This window comes from Canis lupus, chromosome 10 (assembly GCF_003254725.2).
Source record: "Canis lupus dingo isolate Sandy chromosome 10, ASM325472v2, whole genome shotgun sequence".
NCBI lineage: Eukaryota > Metazoa > Chordata > Mammalia > Carnivora > Canidae > Canis > Canis lupus.
In genome coordinates this window covers 48818121-48838193 of record NC_064252.1, presented here as the reverse complement: position 1 = coordinate 48838193, position 20073 = coordinate 48818121, and the positions used below count along the sequence as shown (strand labels likewise).

Genomic DNA, 20073 nt, shown 5'->3' with positions numbered 1-20073 from the left:
TTCAGGAAAGAAGAGTAATCATGGGCTTCTGGCCTCAGTCCCTGTAATTCTATATGAAGTATCTCGAAACCATAACATTAGCTTTGCTACTGCTTTATAAATATCATTAGCTAAAGACAGAACAAGGATAAGCTACTAGAATATCCTTTAGAAAATCTTGGTAATGAGGACTCTTTTGTACCCCTATTTTCATATAAAAACACTTGTCCAACCTCAGCTTTTCACCCCAAAACAGTATTGCATGATCAAAGGAGCTCAGGAACACTACTCAATCAACTGTCATCTTGGATTTTAATGGAAATTAGCATATTTAAGGCTCTGAGAAGTCCTGCAATAAATGTTTAGCTTTATTTAATCTATTGTTTCCCAAATCTATTTGATTATGGCATTGTTTATCTTTTAAGATTTTTATTTATTTATTTGAGAGGGGGAGAAGCAGAGGAAGAGGGAAAGAAATTCTCAAGCAGACTCCCCACTGAGAATGAAGCTCCCATGAGGGGCTCAATCTCACAATCCTGAGATCATGATCTGAGCTGAAATCAAGAGTCACAGTTTTTACTATCCTTTTAACAGGTAAAGACCAACTCCTAAGAGACAGGTGAATGGCTGTTTCAACCAAAGAGCCAAGTTTCAACTTTTGTCAGCTCAAAGGGTGGGCTAATAAAGTGTTCCAACTTCAGTCAACACTTGAAGAGCAAATTGAAAACATAAATAAATCAGTCTTACTTACTGAAAGTTCAAGACACACGGTATTGGCCTTAACCTGTAACCAATAAACTGGATGAGATGGATGGTGGTAGGTGATATAGTATGGCAGATAGATGATGGCTGGGCCCAGTGTGGTAGAGTTAGCTCCACAAGCACCTTACTAGGAATCAGGAAGCCTGTTTGCTCATATTTTGTGTGTCTCTACTGCATTTTTTTACTTTGACCAAATCCCTTACATTCTGAGCTCTCATATTTTTCCATCTATGAGAATTTAATGAATCTCTGCTACTAGGTATTGGTTTTTACATTCTTTCAATTGGAGGGAATATATTCCACAGAACTTTCTGCCACTTGATCATCCCTAAGAGGAGAAGAGAGAGAGAGAAAAGGAAAAGGAAGGAAAGATGATGGTAGGAAAGAATTTTGATTCAGTTGAATGCCTTTTGAATAGAGCTTAAATGTATAAATACATTATTGAAGGTAATGGTATTGATATCAATACATTCTGGTCATGCCCTGGGGCTCCTGGACTCACTGTGTTTGGGAAACTATACATCTGTGCACTTGCGGTAAAATAGCCCCATCTTAGAAACCAAGAAACCCAAGTGCTCCTTCATCTGCCCCAGCTGCCAATTCATCCTTTAACTTCCCTGGGTCTTGCTGCCCTAAGATGTCAAATTAAGAGGGAAAACCTGTATTTACTACCACACAGGTATGACAGAAGAGTCAAAAGAACAAATACAGATTTTTGAATAAATATATTAACATAAGGGGTGAAGTTAAAACACTATTTTCCAAACATGCCACATTCCTGATCAAAAAGTGCAAAACTGCCCTGTGCCGAAGTGTCAACCAGCATAGCAGAAACCCACCACAAAGCACCGGGCATCAGCAGAGCTTTCCAACCTGGAGTTTCTGACGGTTCGGTTCAACCCAACACCCCTGAGGCGCCACTATCTGATCCTGAATGCCAGGGGCTTCAGGAGATGAGGGGCTCCTGGAGAACATAAAGTATTTCAACTCACCAGGTCAGGTCTGCACCGTATGTTGTTATGGATTTGTTCACTGAGGAATAGTCAGGCAGGTTTTTCAGAGCCAGTCTATCCTACCCATTCTTCAAAAGCCACCTCCTGCACAAAGCCCATATCTATCTTCCTCTGGACAATCATAACACATCTACCTTTATGGGATTGTTTGGGTGAACAAATTGGAAGCTTACTGGTAGCAGGGAACCCTGTCTTCTTTACTTTCATCTCCCCATCTTACTGGTACTAAAGAGCAGTTAAATTAAAACAGCTGTTCGAGGCCAATGCTTCTCAAAGTTTTGTTTTTTTTTTTTAATTTTTACTGAGACCCACAGTAAGTATTAAGATCATATAAATAATACTCATATAAATAAAACTGAAACGGAAGTTTTATAAAGCCATATTTAGCCTCCCTGCATGCAATGCCTTCTGACAATTTCGATACTGTTCTACTTTACTTACATACTGAAAACTGCTGTTTGAGATCCACTTAATGGATTTCATGACCTCAATTGATGGGTCCTGACCCATAGTTCGAAAAACGACTCAAGATGTGCCCTTATTCCCTTTTCTTCCCCAAAAAGGAAAAAAAATGGATCCTCCACAAGAAAGAGATAACAGTTTTAAAAGTTCTTAACCAATTTAAATTTGGAAAGTGTCAAATGATGCTCACGTGCCTAAAATCCAATTCCCATTAGAGGAGGCACATGGCAGCCTTCACTGTGTGTAGGCGTCACTACACTTCCACCAATAGGTTAGGACAGGATCCACTTCCCTCTCTAAAACTGATGTGATCACTGTTTTCAAGTGGGCATTTCTCCTTTTTATATTCCTGAGTGTAGACAGAAGACCTCTTCTTCAGAGCCCCTCTGCGTCCTAGCACAGCCCCAGGCACACAGCGGGGAGGTAGTCAGGACAGCAGTTGGGAGCACACATCTAATGAGGACACACACATGTGACCCCAGTGAAGGGTGCCCCATCCGGGCTCTGAAGCCTCTCTGGACACAGGCAAGGGCATTCAAACACATGTCTGATGGGTCTCATTTACTCTCCAGGGACTCAGGATGCACTCACAGTCTACAAAACTGCTGTACATCCCACCCACAAGAGGACAACCACATGACCATTTTTCTGCTTGCTTCTGAATCACTGTCTTATCTATCTTCCTCCCTTTTCCCCTTAAAATAGTTGGCTTCACGGTTGTCTGTGCACAGTCATATGATAAGCAGTGATAAAGAAAGAACTTATAAAGAGCCAAGAAGGAGTAAGGCAGCAAAGTGAAAGAGATGTGTTCTCTTGCGCAGGCTGGAGGAGAGGGGGCTCCTAGGACTCCAATTTCCTAGAAACAAAGCCCACAGATCAGTTTTAAATCTTGAGCCCTGACAATGTGAAAGAGCGAGGCACACCAGCTGAGAAACCCAAATGCTCTTCAGCGTTATCAGGTACTTGGGGAGATAAGACTTGAGTTCTATTCTAGTCCCTACCAGGAGACACGGCGATCCCCAGTTTTCTCATCTGCAAACTTTGGATGAAAATGCCATGCCCCTCCCCAAATCTGAAAGTGATTCATCATTACTACTTACATGTGTGTCATATGTTTGATTATGCAGAGGTATATTAAATGAGTCTTGCAACCCAGTGAGGTAGGCAGAGCCAGTATGACTATTGGCATTTTACGGTTGCGGGAACTCAAGTTCAGAGAGGTTAAATTTCTTCCCCGAGGTCACACAGCTCATTAGCGTGGAGCTGAATTAATAAAGAATAAATAAGCACACTGTGAATGCAGCCTTTGTGAATGTATACTGGCCTATTAAGGCTTGAAAGCAGGCAGCAAATGCAAACTGAGCAAACCGTAGTGATTCCCTATGTAACTCCTTCCAATCAGAACTACCAGCTTTCCAAGTCATGCCCCTCAGATGGAGAGCAACCCTCAACCCCAAGCGACCCCCAGTACAGAACCAAATCAAATACACTCTCACAACATGATAAGACCAAACCAGATAATCTATAATTTATTTTTTACCACAGAATTCTAATAATAATAATAATAATAACAGCTAACATATTGTGTGCATTTATCATGTGATAAACACTTTCCTAAGCATTCCAAATGACACAATTAGGAGATACTGCTGATTTTGTTTTATAGAGGATGAAATGAAGGCTCAGAGAGGCTACACAACTTGTCAAAAGGATGCACAGCAGGTTCAGTGGTGCCGCCACAATTAGAACCCGGCCCTCTAGTGCAAAGCCTTCACATTTAACCATGATGCCACCTGCTTCAATATGCAGGAACTGATGCTGCGTCTTTTTCACCTTTTCTTACAAGTCAAATATATATACATACTCTTGACCTTTCAACAACATAAGTTTCAGTGGTGCAGGTCCACTTATGAGCAGATTTTTTTGGATAAATACAGTACTATAAATGTATTTCCTCTTCCCTATGATTTTCTTCATAACATTTTCCTTTCCCTAGCTTTATTGTAAGAATATGGTATATAATATATACATATAACATAAAGATATGTGTTAATCTATTGTTGATGTTATCAGCAAAGCTTCTAGTCAACAACAGGCAATTAGGAGTTCAGTTTTTGGTAGTGAAAAGTTATACCTGGATTTTCAACTGGACAGGGGTCAGCGCCCCCAACCCCTCACATTGTCCACGGGTCAACTGTAGTGATGGGGAAATTGTGTGTGCGAATTAGGGGGTATATGGGAACTCTCTGTGCTTTCTGCTCAATTTTTTATAAATCCAAAACTAATCTAAAAAAGCAAAGTTTATTGAATTTTATAAACAATGCTGAAAGGAAGGTAGAAGATAAAAGTCCACCCCACATGTCAGTACCCTCCCTTGCCTTTTCCTATTTAAAAATAACATAGAGATGTTTAGGTGTTTTTTGTTTTTTTTTTTTTGAGAGAGAGACAGAGACAGACAGAGAGACAGAGAGACAGAACTCGCATGAGCAGAGGGAGACAGAGAGAGAATCCCAAACACCCAGCATGGGGCCCAACACAGGGTTCGATCTCAGGACCACTTGAGCTGAAATCAAGAGTCAGAGGCTTAACTGACCAAGCCCTCAGGTGCCCCATGTGTGATTTTTTTTAAATAATACATTCTTCTCTGTCATGGAAGGAAGGAAGAACACTCCAGAGCAAATATCTACTGAACACCTACTATTTAGTTACTATTATAATTTAATGTGAACATTTATTTAACCAATCAAGCATCTATTATGTGCAAGGCAATATGCCAAGTGTTAGTACAAACTGGCATGAGTTCTTCCTCCCTGGGAACTTTTCTGCCTCTGTAAGAGAACAGACAGAGAGTATCTGACCATCAACATGAGACATCAATCATTTTAAATGGAGGGCATAAATGGTAAATGTCACCAGGATCCCAAGGGCCAAAAGAGCTGCAGTCTGGAGAGTTCTAGGAAAGAGGCCCAAGAAGGAGGGAGACTAGGATAAGTGGTTCTAGTATTCCAGGAATATGGACATGTGAGGATTGGAGCACCTAGAAAAACTGGAGACAGACGAGAGAAATAAGCCCCCGGGGAGGAGGTTCCCAGCATGAAGGACCCAGGATCCACTTGGCCGAAAAATGGGGAGGAGGGGGGATGCAAGCCACACAGGGTACTGAATGTCTGCTGGGGTGATAAGGCTAGACTCTATCCTCTGAGTAACTGGGGGTGGGGGAGACAACTGGTTCTGAGCACCCTGAAAGGGTATTTAGTGCCATTGCACAACTCTTACATAAATCTCCTGGATTCCAGAGAACCAGGCTAATAAAGATATGAAAATGAACCCTAAAGCTATCATCATGAATTAATACTCAGGCCCCTGAAACTTAAGAGAGCTATTTTTCCCAAAATGAAAAATATATATAATTTTAAAACAGCTAGGTGGTCGTAGCCGGGGACTTGCACTTCCTGTGAACTGAGCTCTCAGATCCAATGTGGGAAAAAAGAGAAGCTGTGGGATTCTGACAAACATAACAGGCCAGTGGGGTGGACTGGACTTTAAGTGTTCAAGCAGGAGCCCCCCCCCCCCGCCCCCACCGATTCTAGGGGTTCTTGTAAGGGGTCGTTCATCAGAAAAACATGTTCCCTACTTCTGGCTCATTCTGGAATTATTTTAACAAGGGCCTAATGCTTCCATTTTAAAGTGACTTCAAATTTCCCTCCCCTGCCTTCAGTGGGACAAAGAGATGGCAAACACATCCTCTCCTGGACACGTTTTGTTATTGGGGTTAGAGGACACAGAAACCCAGCTTTAGCAAACAAAAAGACAGGATGCCCAGTTAATTCTGAATTCCAGACAATGAATACATTGTTAGTGTAAGTCTATAAGTGTAAGTATGTCCCATGTAATATTTAGTACATACCTATAGCAGAAAAGGTATCTGTTGTTTATCTGAAGTTTAACTTTAACTGGACATCCTATACTTCATCTGGCAACCCTGGGCTCTGGGCACCTAACACAAATAGGGCAGAGTCCTAGGGAGCAAAGGATACAGAGAAGCTTGGGTGCCAAAAACAAATTTTTTTACCTACTTCTTTTTTTAAAAGGTTTTATTTATTTATGAGAGACACAGAGAGAGGCAGAGGGAGAAGCAGGCTTCCCACAGGGAGCTTGATATGGGACTCGATCCCAGGACCAGGGATCACACCCCGAGCCAAAGGCAGAGGCTCAACCACTGAACCACCCAGGCCTCCCTTTACCCACTTCAATAAATGAAGGTCTAGAGAAGCACACCATTCATTGCTCATCAAAAGGGCACAGAATTAATATTTACAGGCTCAAGAACCTTCACCTGTCACATGGACCTCATTCAATCCTGCCGGCAACCCCACAACCCAAGAAGGATGACTATTATTAACCCTTTTCAGAAACAAGGAAAACAAAAGTTTGAGGAGGTTAAGTGAACTTTCACAAAGTCACAAAGTTACCAAATAGAAGAACCAGACCCTCTGCTCTTGGGTGAATTCTGAAGAAAGTTTTGAAGGAAGAAAAGGACTCAGATGATTGAAGAGAACAGGCAGTTTCTGAGAACGGATCCTTCAGGAAGGGCGAATGAGCTCTCTGCTACATGTAGTTCTGCGACTTCAGTGTCGAGTATCTAGAATGAAATCTGAGCTTAAAAAGCAAGGGTCCTAACAGAAAATTAACAAAGGAATTTATGATTCCTTACAAGCATACAGTAATCTTTTCAAACGGCTGGCTACCCTTCAACTTGTGTTACTCCCAAGCAATTCTGCTGTCCTGGTCAAAAGCCAAGTCCAGCCCTCTCAGTGGTGTACCTCTGTGCGCTATCAACATTCAGGCCAGGACGACAGGGCAGTGAGCACTCCCCGTTAGACGCTGGGCTCACAGAACAGACACATGGTGGGGAGATGAAATCAGACGCTTTGGCCCAGAGAAATGGGACGTACACCTGGGCCACAGCAAAGGGGACTGTGAAAAATCCTCGATCCTCAGGTTACCACGGTAGGGCCACAAGCTAATGCAGGTGAGGTTCAGGTTGAAATGCAACACTGAATCTGCTTTTTAAAAATTCCAGAGGGAGCAATGTATCAGGTAGGTCCATACATCCAGACCAAAGCCAGCCCCAGAGCAGGTAATCCATGTTCCCCACGCTTCCCACTCCAGGGGCCACCCAAGAAGGGCCAAGTGTGAAGGTTCTAGCTCTGCACACCTCAGACCTGACAAGCCCTGAATTCCTATTGCTAGCTCATTTCAGAGAGAAGGGAGGTAGGCACCAGAAAAAGTTTCACTTTAAACTCCTTGGATGGCCATTAGTGAATGAAATCTTCTGACAAAAGCACAATTCCACCTATATCAAATTAAAAAAATACTAAATGTAGACAGTTACCAATAATAAATTACCATTTACTGAGAAGTTGCTAAAAGCTGGGCTCTTTTTCATGTTTCATCCGTCATCATAATAACTCTACAAGAAAGCTATAATTCCCATTTTACAGATGAGGGGAGTGGCATAGATTGGTTAAAGAATTTCCCTAACATCATGCAGCCACAACTGAAAAAATTAGAATTCAACCCAGGACTGACTTTAAAGCCCACATTACTTTTTAAGCTCCATGAATTTAGATGAGCCACCACTCAGTGACATGAAGGATGCTACAAAGCTAGTCTTCATCCTACCAGGCCTATCAAGAAATAAATGAAGAAAATTAGCTGAAATACAGCATGGGAAATTGAGGCTAGCCCTTAGGATAGATTCCCTTGATAACCAAGAGTTCAATAGATCTTAGTGATTCTGCTCAACACCTTGCCCCAAGCAAAATTCCTAGAACATAAAAAGTGTTTATTATATGTTTGTTGAATGGCTGGCTGGCTAGATGGATGGATAGATTAATGAATGAATATCCATTCTATCCACTGTTCCCTTTCTTTGGATAACTTATTGTTTTGTTTTGTGTGTGTGTGTGTGTGTGTGTGTGTGTGTGTGTGTGTGTGTGTTTTAAAGAAGCAATTATTTTTAGACTGCATTCCTGCTTTAATCTCACTGGTTTTCTGACTGCCCTCATCACCCAAAATGCCAAAAACTGCTTGCCCAACATTTTTTATGCTCTTCTTCCAATTTAGAGGGGCTCCTTTCCCTGTCTATTCAGATTCCATATTCTACAAGGCCTGGCTCAAAATTTTATGAGGAAGCTTTTGCCAACTAGTAGAATCCACATTAATCTTCCTCTCCAGTGAATTCCCACAGTTCTTCAACTTCACTGTTTCATAAAAGGGTGTTAATCTCAAATCCCCAAATGGCCCACTTGAGAAAGGTCCTTTCCTTCTTTTTTCTAATTATAATGTTTTTCAAAATATATCCACAAAACACTAGTTCTATGGTGCTAATAATTTTTCACAAATAACAGCATTCTATGATGACTCAGTTTGGGGAACGTGTGATTACACACACAGAGGTGTACAAATCCCTTTGCTATAGGCCATCTTGGAGTCTTTAATAGACTAATGTGCATTTGACTCTGCAACATTTCCCAACCTTTTTGATCACAGCAACCTGAGAATATTAGAAGACTCCCACTCTTTGAAAGATAGTCTGGCAAATACTGGTCAATTACATGTTCCATCCTCAGTGGCTGACTGAGGATTCTCTCAGTGGCCCAAAATGGTTTAGATAATCATCCATCTAAAAGGTAGGGAGATGGATTCATAGGCCCTGAGTTCCAGAAATTCTGCTTGCTTGTTTTTACAATATCCTTTGAGTGGCTCAAAGATTTGGACAGAGGGCTCCGTTAAAAAAATAAATGTGGGACGCCTGGGTGGCTCAGTGGTTGAGCATCTGCCTTCAGCCTAAGACCTGATCCTGGGGATCCAGGATCGAGTCCCACGTCGGGCTCCCTGCATGGAGCCTGCTTCTCTCTCTGCCTGTCTCTGCCTCTCCCTCTCTCTCTCTCTCTCTCATGAATAAATAAAATCTTAAAAATAAATAAATAAACGAAGGGGTGCCAGGGTGGCTCAGTTGGTTAAGTGTTGGACTCTTGATTTCGGCTCAGGTCATGATCTCAGGGTCGTAAGATCAAGCCCCATGGAGATCAACACTGGGAATTCCCTGGAGAATTCACCTCATGTCCACACCCACTGTACAGGAGCCTGTGTAAGATTCTCTCTCACCCTTTCCCTCTGCCCCTCACCCCTCTAAACAAACAAGTAAATAATAAATGTCTTTTTGTGGGCCTTGAACACTAGGTAAGGAAGCAAGCTATCAGAAATGGCTTTGTGATTTTGATCACAGTAATAAAGAAAGATAAGGAGGGAAAAAAGTAGAAGCTGACAGTTTTTCAGAGATACAAGACTCAGCTTCATGAAAAACAATAAAGATAAAATATCATCAAGTGCTAGGTCGAGCAACGTCAAGGCCCAAAATGCAGACAGCCAAGTCAGTCAGAGTCATTGTTAACAGAGGCCTTACATAAGGGTGTCTAGATCTATGCTACCTCCTGCTTTCACACATGTCAAATCTAAGGTCCAACACCACTGATTAACAGGAGAGGTAATTGACCCCCTAGTCAATAAATTTCCTCGGGGGTGGGGAGAAGTATTAGGCAATCCAACTCTAAAGAGGTGAAGTCTAGGTGTTCTCAGGCTCAGAAAGCCTTGTGATGAGCTCTCCTTCTTAATTAATTTATACACCAGAATATTTATGTAACTTATTGATTAGTATTGTGTCTCCTACCAGACTATACCATGAGTACAGCTCCTGGCATGGCACCTGGCATATAAGGTATTCAATGAATATTTGCTAAATGGATGAAAGGATGGCTGGGGCAATGAATTAACAAACCACTTTGTCCACTGGTTAGAATTTTTGAGTTCTGCCATCTTTCTTTTCAGTACTGTACTGGATGGTGAACTTCTACAAAGAGTAGAATCTAAGTCTGATTAAAGAGTGCTGCCTATGTGACCTTTTACAAGACAGACCCCAAAGGCAGCCTTTTATTCAACCAACAGAGGAGTGATTGGCTACATGTACTTCCCGAGTAGCTCATACTCTACTTAGTGAGCCCCTGGGAGGAAGACACTTCTCACAAGATGCTCACATCTGGCTGGGGCAAGATAACTGGCATTAAGAGATACTATAATCTGAAAACAGAAAAATCTACTCAAGAAGGACATAAGCAAAATCAAAGTCTATGTGTTTCCTCAATAATAAAAACAGATTCACCTGCCATGATTTTCCTAAATCCTTCTTGAACCTGATAATATTCTTAATCTGATCTACCTCTTGGGGTCATTGGCTCAATGAGTTTACTCTTTGCTGACAAATACAGATGACTTTTTCACTAGCTTAAAAATCTACCTCTCTGAGACTTCAAGGTGAAGTAGAGGGGACGACAGGGAGGGGGTGGGGCAGGGGAGGTTCTCATTTCTGTGCTTGGATTCTGTAAGAGACTGCCTCTCCTCTTTCTTCCAGGCATGATATTATGGGGCTCAATCATCTTCCCTCTGGAGTTTCCATTCTGTTTCATGGCAGGCAAGCTGAAGTGACAACAGTGTGCTTGGTCCCCTCTGAAATCCCGGCACAGTACAGACTTTTGGCCACTTCACATGGTTTCTGCCAGAAAACTAGATTCCAAACAGGTGCGATCCTGCTGATTAGCATTATAATAGATTGTAATTACTTAACCAGCACATATATACCCGGAGGAACTTGGAGAGAAATATAATGTTTTGCCAAGTGTAGCTTTTATTTATGTAAAATACTGCGGGCCTGCTCTGGAGTTCTTTTAGTCTAAGTGAAAGCCCTGGAAGCTTTGTCTAAATATGCTTCAATGAGCTCCAGCTCTGGAGTTCGGGCACTGGAATTTAAAATTTCATTTCTTGTTGCTGTCAATTACAGAGGGTTTTGTATCTAAAGACCTTATGAGAATTTAAACTTGATTTTAAACTCTACAAAGGAAGGACAAGTGGGCCTTTTTCTTCTCCCTTTCCCAAAGGACCTTGCACAGACCCTGGGCATCCAGAGCATTTACAGTTCCTACCCTTAGAAACCTCAGACTTCATGCCCGTCACCCAGCTGACGGTCATTAAGGAGGGCACATGATGAGATGAGCACTGGGTATTATACTATATGTTGGCAAACTGAACTTAAATTAAAAAAAAAAAAAAAGAAACCTTAGGCTTGCTTCTTCAGCTTAATGCAAATTGCCTCGTGGAAATAATAGGCGTTACCCCATATGCACATTTTCAAGGAATCCTACAGATCTTTGTAAAATAAAATATCCTATTCTTCTGCCTTTTCCTCACTTCTTTCAACTGTACAGAAAGACTTTCTAGGGGATTCCTTCAACTGCTTACCATACTGATCTTCCCAGCTAGAATTCATACTCCTTGGAGGCAGGAATGATACTGCACACAACTTTAGTCTTAACCACAGTAGGTGCTAAGGGAACACACACTTGTTTACTTAAATTCATTCACTCATTCAACAAGGAACCAGGAACTGTCTGGGGTACCAAGTGAACAAACACCTGTGTGTTTATAGAAACTCTGTTTTGGTGCTAGAGATAATAAAGATAAATAAGAAAAATATAGAAGATATAGATAAGAGCTAAAGAGTAAAACTAAAGCAGGAAAGGAGTATATAAAGGATCAAGGAGAAGGGTGAAATTTTAAATAGGATGACCAGAAAGAGCCTTACTGAGAATGTAATATTTGAGAACTTGAACCATGAGGGTGCCTAGGAAAGGAACATTCCGGAAAGATGGAACAGCCAGTGCAAAGACTGAGGGAGGAATACAGTAAATACATTGAAGGGTGGCAAGGGGGTCAATAAGGCTGGGGAAGGAGTGCAGGGGAAGAGTAGCTGGAGATGTAGGGTCAGCGAGGTCATAACAGGAGCCTGACCATGGTGGTTATGTAGATTGTAAGGACATGGGTTTCTACCAAGAAGATGTGTGAACTGAGTGACATACACTGGTGAAGCTGGGGCAGCAGGAAACCAGAGAGGAGGCTGTTGAAATAATCCAGGTATGAGATGATAAGATCTTGGACCAGAGTGATATCAGCAGAGATATGCAAAGATGATCAGATCTGGAATATATTTTGAAGATAACAGATGCTGCTGTGGGACTGGATATGGGGGTGTGAGAACGACAGGCATCAAGAATGGCTTCTCACAGTTTCTGGCCTGGGCAACCAGAAGGATGCATTTGCCATGTCTTGAGACGGGGAAGACAATGAGAGGCTTCAACTGGAAGGGAGGGACATCAGATTACAGTTTTTGATATAACAGAGTTTGAGATGCCCTTGCACAAATGACAATGACTAGAAGTCAGTCACATATATGAGTTCTGAAGCTATACCCATATGGGTTGGAACTAGGAATTTGGAGGCAACAGCATTTGAGAATGTATTTAAATCCATGAAACTAGATGAAACTGGTACAGTAAAACCAAAACAGCAGCTCCCAAATGTCCCTATTTTCAATTGGTCATATGCTTCAATAAATAATTAACCTTTGACTACAGTGGCCACACAATTCCTAGACTTTTCAAAACAATCTCATTTCAAGTGGATTCTAATATTTTCAAAAAGGCAATTGTTAAATGTAACTAAATTAACTTTATTTTTAGACTACGTGAGACTTTTCATATAAATACATTCATAAATCAAAGAGAAAAATATCGCTGGACCATATGTTCTGATTTAAGATTCTCAAACTATGAATCCACACCTATAACTCTTCAAATATTAATAAAATTGTTAAAATATACAGTAGCCTGGCCCTTTGCTAAGAACTTTACATAGATTCCCTTATTTCTCACAACAACTGGAAGAGGTTGTCATATGATTATAAGAACTATTACATTCCCATTTTACAGATGAAGAAACAGGCATAAAGAGCCTAAGTCACATGCCTCAAGAGTGGTAGATGCATCCTACAGTTAGAACCCACAGATCTGAGGGGGTGGGCAGTGAAGAGGTAGGGACCTGAGGGTCTCAATTAATCACTCAATCTGCTGCTGGTCAAAGACACAGAGAAGGAGAAACAGGACAGAGCAACAAGGTCTGACTGCCCAGGAGACCGAAGGCCCTTTGACTACAGAGCCCCAGTGCCAAGTGGCTTTCCATGATAGCACTGGGGCAAGAACTAACCCCCAAGGTAGTTGTTAAATAACCAATCACATACCAAGGGGAGTTATATTTAATTAGATGATAAGTATTACAGGACTCTGTAGGGGGTTAAGTGTAGAGAGATCCTGGAACCTCAGCTGCTGGTGGACAAATTCAAAGGGTAGGTGCATGCAAAGGGACCTCTGACCATTCCCAGTCCTTCCATATCCCTTTCTAGACCCTACCTTGCTCCATTTAAATGATAATAAAAGTTTTCAGGGATCTTCTAAGATTTCCCTATACAGAAGTCCTGATATAGAGATAGGCCTTCAGGCAGCATATATCAACGTGTACCCTAGCCCCGCTCAGGGTGAGACTCAGTAGGGGCCTCAGCAATGCCCATGGGCTCCGCCCAGAGCATCAGTATCTGGACTAACAGAGCTTGGCTTTGGCCGTGTAACAATCTCCCCCAAGGGATTCTGGGGCCAACAATGAATACCAGTCCCTGAACCTTACCTGTTCAAAAACAGTGCAGGCCGATCTCACAGGGTCAGCAGGATGGGATAATTTCGAGAAACCTTTTCAGTGAGGCTCTCTGGGAAATCGGAAACAGAAACACTAGCATGCCATTCCTGGCCAAGTGACACTACCCAACGGAAAAGAAACATTTTGGAGATGATTTAAAACTGGCTTCTTTGGGTCCTGTATAATAACCAAATCTAGAAAGACTCTCTTCAGGGCCAGTCCCATGGTAGGTTTAGAGGACACAAAAATAACTGGAGAGACTAAACATTCACTGAGTTCTTGCTGAGGGCAGGCATTGGTCTGTGCGTTTTCCATGTAGTAGTAACTTTTCATCTCCCCCAAAACCCTTTTTGTTAGAGGTAGATACGTTTACCATCACTCATTCCTTACAGAGGAAGAAACAGAAACACGGGTCAAACAGCTCTCTAAAGATCACAATGGTTGGTGGCAGATGCAGGAATCAAACCCAAGGGGTTGGAGCACCTGGGTGGCTCAGTGGTTGAGCGTCTGCCTTCAGCTCAGGGCGTGATCCCGGGGTCCTGGGATCAAGTCCCACATCAGACTCCTCACAGGGATCCTGCTTCTCCCTCTGCCTCTGTCTCTGTCTCTGTGTCTCTCATGAATAGATAAATTAAATATTTTTTTAAAAATTAAAAAAAAAAAAAAACCCAAGGAGTTTGGCTTCAGAGCTCTGCCCTTAAGCACTGGGCTGACCCATGTCTCAGAGAATGACAGTCATTACCACTGCATTATGAGTGGCTCCTCTACAAGATCAAGCATGGGAGTGACACAAACCAAAAGATGGCTTTGGGGTAGTGTTACAGGGGAGAGCAGAGCTCAGTATATACACTAGTGAGGTGACCACACAGCCAACTCCAGACTGAGCGGGAGCAGCCAGCTGTCGCGTGCTTGCTCCACGTACCCTCTCTGCCATCCTCCACGTTCCCACCATCTGTCCTAAGCGCAAAGCAGCTCCATCCAGTGTACACGGGGCCTCTGCCTCTAATAAGTCCCAATACGTCTCATTTACCCCACTATGCTTATAAATCTGGTTTAAGGAATTACAAAGGTCTACTGTAAAATTTCAGGCCATCTCTGCGTACGAAGTCTTGATACATTAATGACCCAGAGCCCTCCCCGGCCCACAAGTTCTATTCTACTCCTGTTTCTCCAAGCATGGTCCAATTCTCTCCGGGACCGCGTGTTACAAATAAGGATTCCTAGCGCCTGTCCTAAACTCCAGAATGAAAAGCTCTGAAGGTGGCAGGCAGATCTATATTTTTAGCACCCTCCCCTAGTGATTCTGATGCACACTCAAGTCAGAGCAGCATTATATATCTCATTGCTGGAAAATGAGCGGCAGCAAGAGTGTTTAATGGCATTCGGCTTTTAGTACAAGCCAGATCTTTCTGTCTCTCTGTAATGAGCTTTCTCTAAAACAACCCCCTTTGTCATCACAACTGATACGTCTCTCATTATCTGGAGAATAATTATCTCAGCCTGGCTATTAAACATTCTAGAATCCACCTGAGTTTTCTAAACTTTCTCGTTCTCCTGTGTTTCCCAGGTGTGGCCCCCATAAAGGCTGATGAGTTTAAGAGGCACCTGAGATGAAAGTCCTTCCTTTTTATGTTAAAAGGCTATTTGTTTATTTTAATGTGAAGGAAGAAATGTTGTAACTACAGCATCCCAACTGATGCTTTCATGAATACTGGGGCTTAAGTGGCAAATAAGAGAATCAATGTTTAAAAATTGTAAGTACATAATAGCACAGATGGTACTCAGATAAAAGTCTTAAATTTGGGAAATTTCATCCTAGCCTGGTCCTTGCTGATGGGGAACCCCAGTTTCAACCATGCTTCTTTATCTCCCCAAGCCTCACCACAGGCATCCCCTGCCTTTATTCCAGGGGTGTCTGTTTGTGTCCACAGAAAGCTGTCTCCTCTTAGAAGTACCTCTTTTTTTTTTTTTTTTAAGATTGTATTTATTTACTGATGAGAGACACAGAGAGGGAGGCAGAAACATAGGCAGAGGGAGAAGCAGTCTCCCCGTGGGGAGCCCGATGTGGGACTCGATCCCAGGACCCCGGGATCACAACCTGAGCCAAAGGCAGACACTCAACCATTGAGCCACCCAGGCATCCCTGCAAATATCTCTTTAAATGTTACCCACCATCTCATGCCCAATTTATGCCTCTTTCCAGGAACGCTCCAGTTTCTTCCAGCCCTTTTTGAATTCATGTAACATCCTTATGGTCCCACTCATTTAGAGCCTAACTGCTACTTGAGTGTCTACATGTATCTATTTAGTGGCACTTCCCTAATGAAATGGAAGGCCCCTGAGAGTCACCCAATCTCTTTTACCTCTGGGCTGCCTAGAGTGCTAAACTTCCCTGCTTGGGTCTGAGCACGAAACAGGAACTGGGTGAGTACCCGTGAATTCATGGGGCAGTTGAATGAAACGGTCCGCATCAATGAGAGAAGCAGCTGCTCCAGGCCCTCTGCATCTCCTTACTTCAGGCCAGATTTCTTAGCCACACCCGAGAAAGGGTATCTCTTCACCCCTGCCAGGTAAAAAGCACAGAGCCCCTGAGCCTGGGAAATGCTGCCCAAAGGTATGATTCTGTGGGTGTCCCCTCAGTGACAGGAATGGGAAAGGTGATTTCTGTCAGCCCAAGTGAACCTGTCCATTTCCAAGGGCCAGTCACCTCTGCGGATGCATCGCCACCCCCATCCCCAATTCCCCTGCCCCCTACCTCCACCCCCACCTCCAACCCCCAGCATCTTTTAGTGAAACCAACACTAGGTGAGCAAATAGAACCAGCTCCACTACTCAATTCATCTTGTGACTTTGGCCTCTTTGTAGTTCCAAGTTGTTCTTTTTTGTTTTGTTTTGTTTTGTTTAAATCTAATACCTGCTGTACCTAATTCACACTTGCTATGAGACAAAAGAGAAATGATTTTGAAAGCACTTTAAATTACTGTGTACAATGAAAACCTCAGGGACACAGCACATGAATCTGCAGGGAACAGACTGGGAGGGCCAGGGGGGCCCAGTTCTCATCCCCCTGGCAAGCCATGGGCAATAGGAGGTGTGGGCTCTACTTCCAGTCCCCTCATGCTTGCATGTGACCTTGGGTACCCACTTGGCTTCTCTGACACTCAATGTCCTTGTCTCTAAAACATGCCTCTGCACTAGGTGATCCAGGCTAGGGCCAAGTCATGAATCTGAGCACCTTAGAGAATAATGACAAGGCAAGGCCGGTGCCCACAGCATGCTTCACTCCAAGTGCTCAAAAGTGGGGATGGTGCCCTAATGCATGCAGGGTCTGGGCAGGCCCCAGCAAAGCATCACCAGAGACACATAGACACCTCTCCCTCCAACCAAGATACGTTCTGTGGCTAGAGCCACCTTACTGTTCATCCCATCTGCTCTCTCTGCCCCACTCTATCTTCCTCATCTGCATACGTGGTAAAGGCCCCGTGGTCTCTCTACTATACCCGTGTTTTTTTTCTGTCCTCTTCCTGTTCTAAAACAACTTAAAAACCACAATTTTTAGTGTTAAGGTCTGGCCCTGAAACTGGTCATCCCTTAAGCTCCCCCTCAGAGAGGCACTACTTTTCCTGAGTCAAAGAGCCTATATATGGAAAGGAGATGAGGAGTGAGTGGGAACTCCAGTGGTGGGGGGCCAGTAGAAGGAAGGGGCATCGATGAATGGAATGGGGTGCAATGGCACTGTGTTCTTTGGAATTCCATAATTCTGCTCCCCAAAGTGTAAGCCACAAATCTCCCAGGGCTGTACTCGGTATGGTTAGTTGAGGCTTCCCTGTAAGCCCCGTAACCATGGTTTTGGGGCAGACTACATCACAGTGTGAGCATAATGAGAGGAGACTTTTTCCTATTTTTGTCTAAAACTCCATTTCCTTTTACAAAATATGTAAGGTGACATGCCAACGTGGTTCATACGCGACCTCTGACCCTAGGACAATCATGAAGTGGTCTGTTTTCAATAATTATAAGGGGATTCCTCTATGTTTCTCCATGAGGACCAGATACCTCTTTTCATGTAGAGCGAAGAAACCTGAAAACATATGTACCCAGGGCCACACCTGCTCTTGTTGGAAACACGTAGCAAATCAGAAAACACCGAAATCCATTTCCTAATTTAACACCTTCCTTTCAAAAAGAGCTAAAAGAAGGGTGGTTCTCCCTGCTTCTTTGGGTGCCAAGGTTTAGCGCCTTTGGTTTACAGTACTTGGACAAGGAAGGCCCATTCCCAAGTCCCTAATATTTTGACAGTGTCATCAATTAAGTCAATGTCAGACTTAGCGGTAGTATCTCATTGCACAGTATCCTGAAAATCAAAACAGGGAAATCGAATAACTTGAAGTAGGATTCAAGGCACCGACCGACTTCCAGTTTCTTGCAAGCAGCACCATTTTTAAAACACAACACTCATTCTGGATGCATGGGCGATGCATGGGGGCAAAACCAGCTTGGCTTATGTTGCTGGGACCCTGCAGGAGGGATCCTAGAGAGGAACACGTTTTTCTCCCCGTATGTCAGAAGATGAGCTAACCACCGTGCAACAGAATCGACGAAGCAAGCTAGCTTCCTCCCGGAGGGAAAAATAAAGCAGCTCCCTCGCTCCGCTGCTGCGCAGGACAAAGCCAGGACGTGCAAGGAGCCTTCAGTCCAGGGCTCCACGTGCCTCTCCAAGGACGGAGGAACCCACCCACACACAATCACACACGCAGCCAGCCCACCACGCGCCTGCGGAAGGCGCCGGCTCCTCCGCCAACCTTGGGCACCAGGGCCGGGGGCTCTCGCAGCTTGCAAGCTCCCGGGAGCGCCCATTGTCTGAAGGGGGCTAGAGGGCCTTACTCTCTCTGCAAGTCTGGTCTCCGTGGCTCCAGTGCCTACTTCTCAACTACGACGAAATGGAGTATGCTTCCCCAAGGCAGCTGAGACACATCACACACACACACACACACACGCACGCACACACACAGCCCAGATGGCAAGAAGTCTCGGCGCCCCGTGACCAGTGCCAAGGCCGTGGGCGCATCCCCGCGGCCCCCCGAGCTGGGCTCCTGGCCCGGGAGGCGCCCGGACTCACCCAGTCCTCGAAGTGCCGGCTCCCGTTCTGCAGCAGCTCCTCGAACTGGATGGTGCAGTTGGCCACGAAGTCGTCGTAGCCGATGGGGGCATCGTGGAAGACGGCCAGCTCGATCTTGCGCCCGTTGCACACATCGGTGACGAACTCGTCGTGCCAGGCCGGGCTGTTGGTCTTCTGCTTGGTGGCCGTCTGGCCGATGCGCGAGTCGTCCACGTTGAGGGCGATGTAGGGGTCGAGGAGGAAAGTCTGCGGCCGGGGTCCCACCGCATGGCGCAGCGACCAGGCTGTGGGCTTCAAGCTCACGGCCTCGCAGATTTTGATCTTAAGGAGGCCATTGAACACTACCATGGTCGGGGCGGGCAGCGGGGGCCGGGGTCCCTCCGTCCGCCCCGAGGGCAGGAGTGAAGAGCCGACGCCCCGGCGCTCGCAGGGTCCCCTGCGCCCCACCCCGCTCTCCCCCTACACCTGGGAGCGCTGCGCCCGGGCGCGGGCGGTCCTCGGCGGGAGCATGTATTTCCTCGCCGGGTTCCTAACGGAAAGCAGGGAGGGGGGGAGAGCCGGGGGACGTCCGCGTGCGGAGCGAGCCTCTCCCCCCCGCCCCCCGCAGCGCCTCCCGGAGGGGACCGAGCTGCCGGCCGCGCTGCGCGCCGCGGGGGCTGTGGCGCCGCCTCGCTGGCTCCCGGCTCGGGCTGCGGGGACGCGGGCGCCGCGCCCGGCGCTCACCTACCTTTCCGAAACATAATCCCCGGGAAATTTCGACTCCGGGAGGGGGAGGGGGGCGTGGGACGGGGCGGGGACGAGAGCCGGGGGCGCAGATTTCAACCCGGATCCTCTTCGCACACCCAGCGCCTGCCTCTGGCCGCGCGGGGCGGGGGGTGGGTCGAGGGATGTTCAGTCTATCCGGAGGGATGCATGTCGAGAGGAAATGGTCCTCCTCGGAGCCAGTTTTTTTTTTTAAGAATCCACAAGCCGCACGGCCGGCGCGGCCGCCTCCTCCGGGGCGAGGCGAGGCGAGGCGAGGCGAGGCGAGGCGAAGCGGCGATCGGGAGGCGCCGGGAGCCCGGAACCTCAGCCCCGCGCGGGCTCGGGCTCGGGCTC

The 20073-nt window shown here is 45.1% G+C and overlaps 1 protein-coding gene across 4 annotated transcripts in view; it reads right to left on the bottom strand.

Annotated features, from left to right (window-relative positions):
• The window catches only part of PRKCE (protein kinase C epsilon), a 525000-nt gene that overhangs the window by 467553 nt on the left and 37374 nt on the right, over window positions 1-20073 (bottom strand). Inside the window, exon 1 of one of the 4 annotated variants that reach the window (XM_025465791.3) lies at window positions 18976-19650. The exons of 1 other annotated variant lie outside the window; for it this stretch is intronic. In XM_025465791.3, the coding sequence (XP_025321576.1) occupies window positions 18976-19323 (348 nt within the window). In that variant the 5' untranslated portion in view covers window positions 19324-19650. Of the gene's footprint in view, window positions 1-18975; window positions 19651-20073 lie in introns of those variants that run through there. 2 more of the 4 variants (XM_035695928.2, XM_025465795.3) reach the window with 2 other exon arrangements.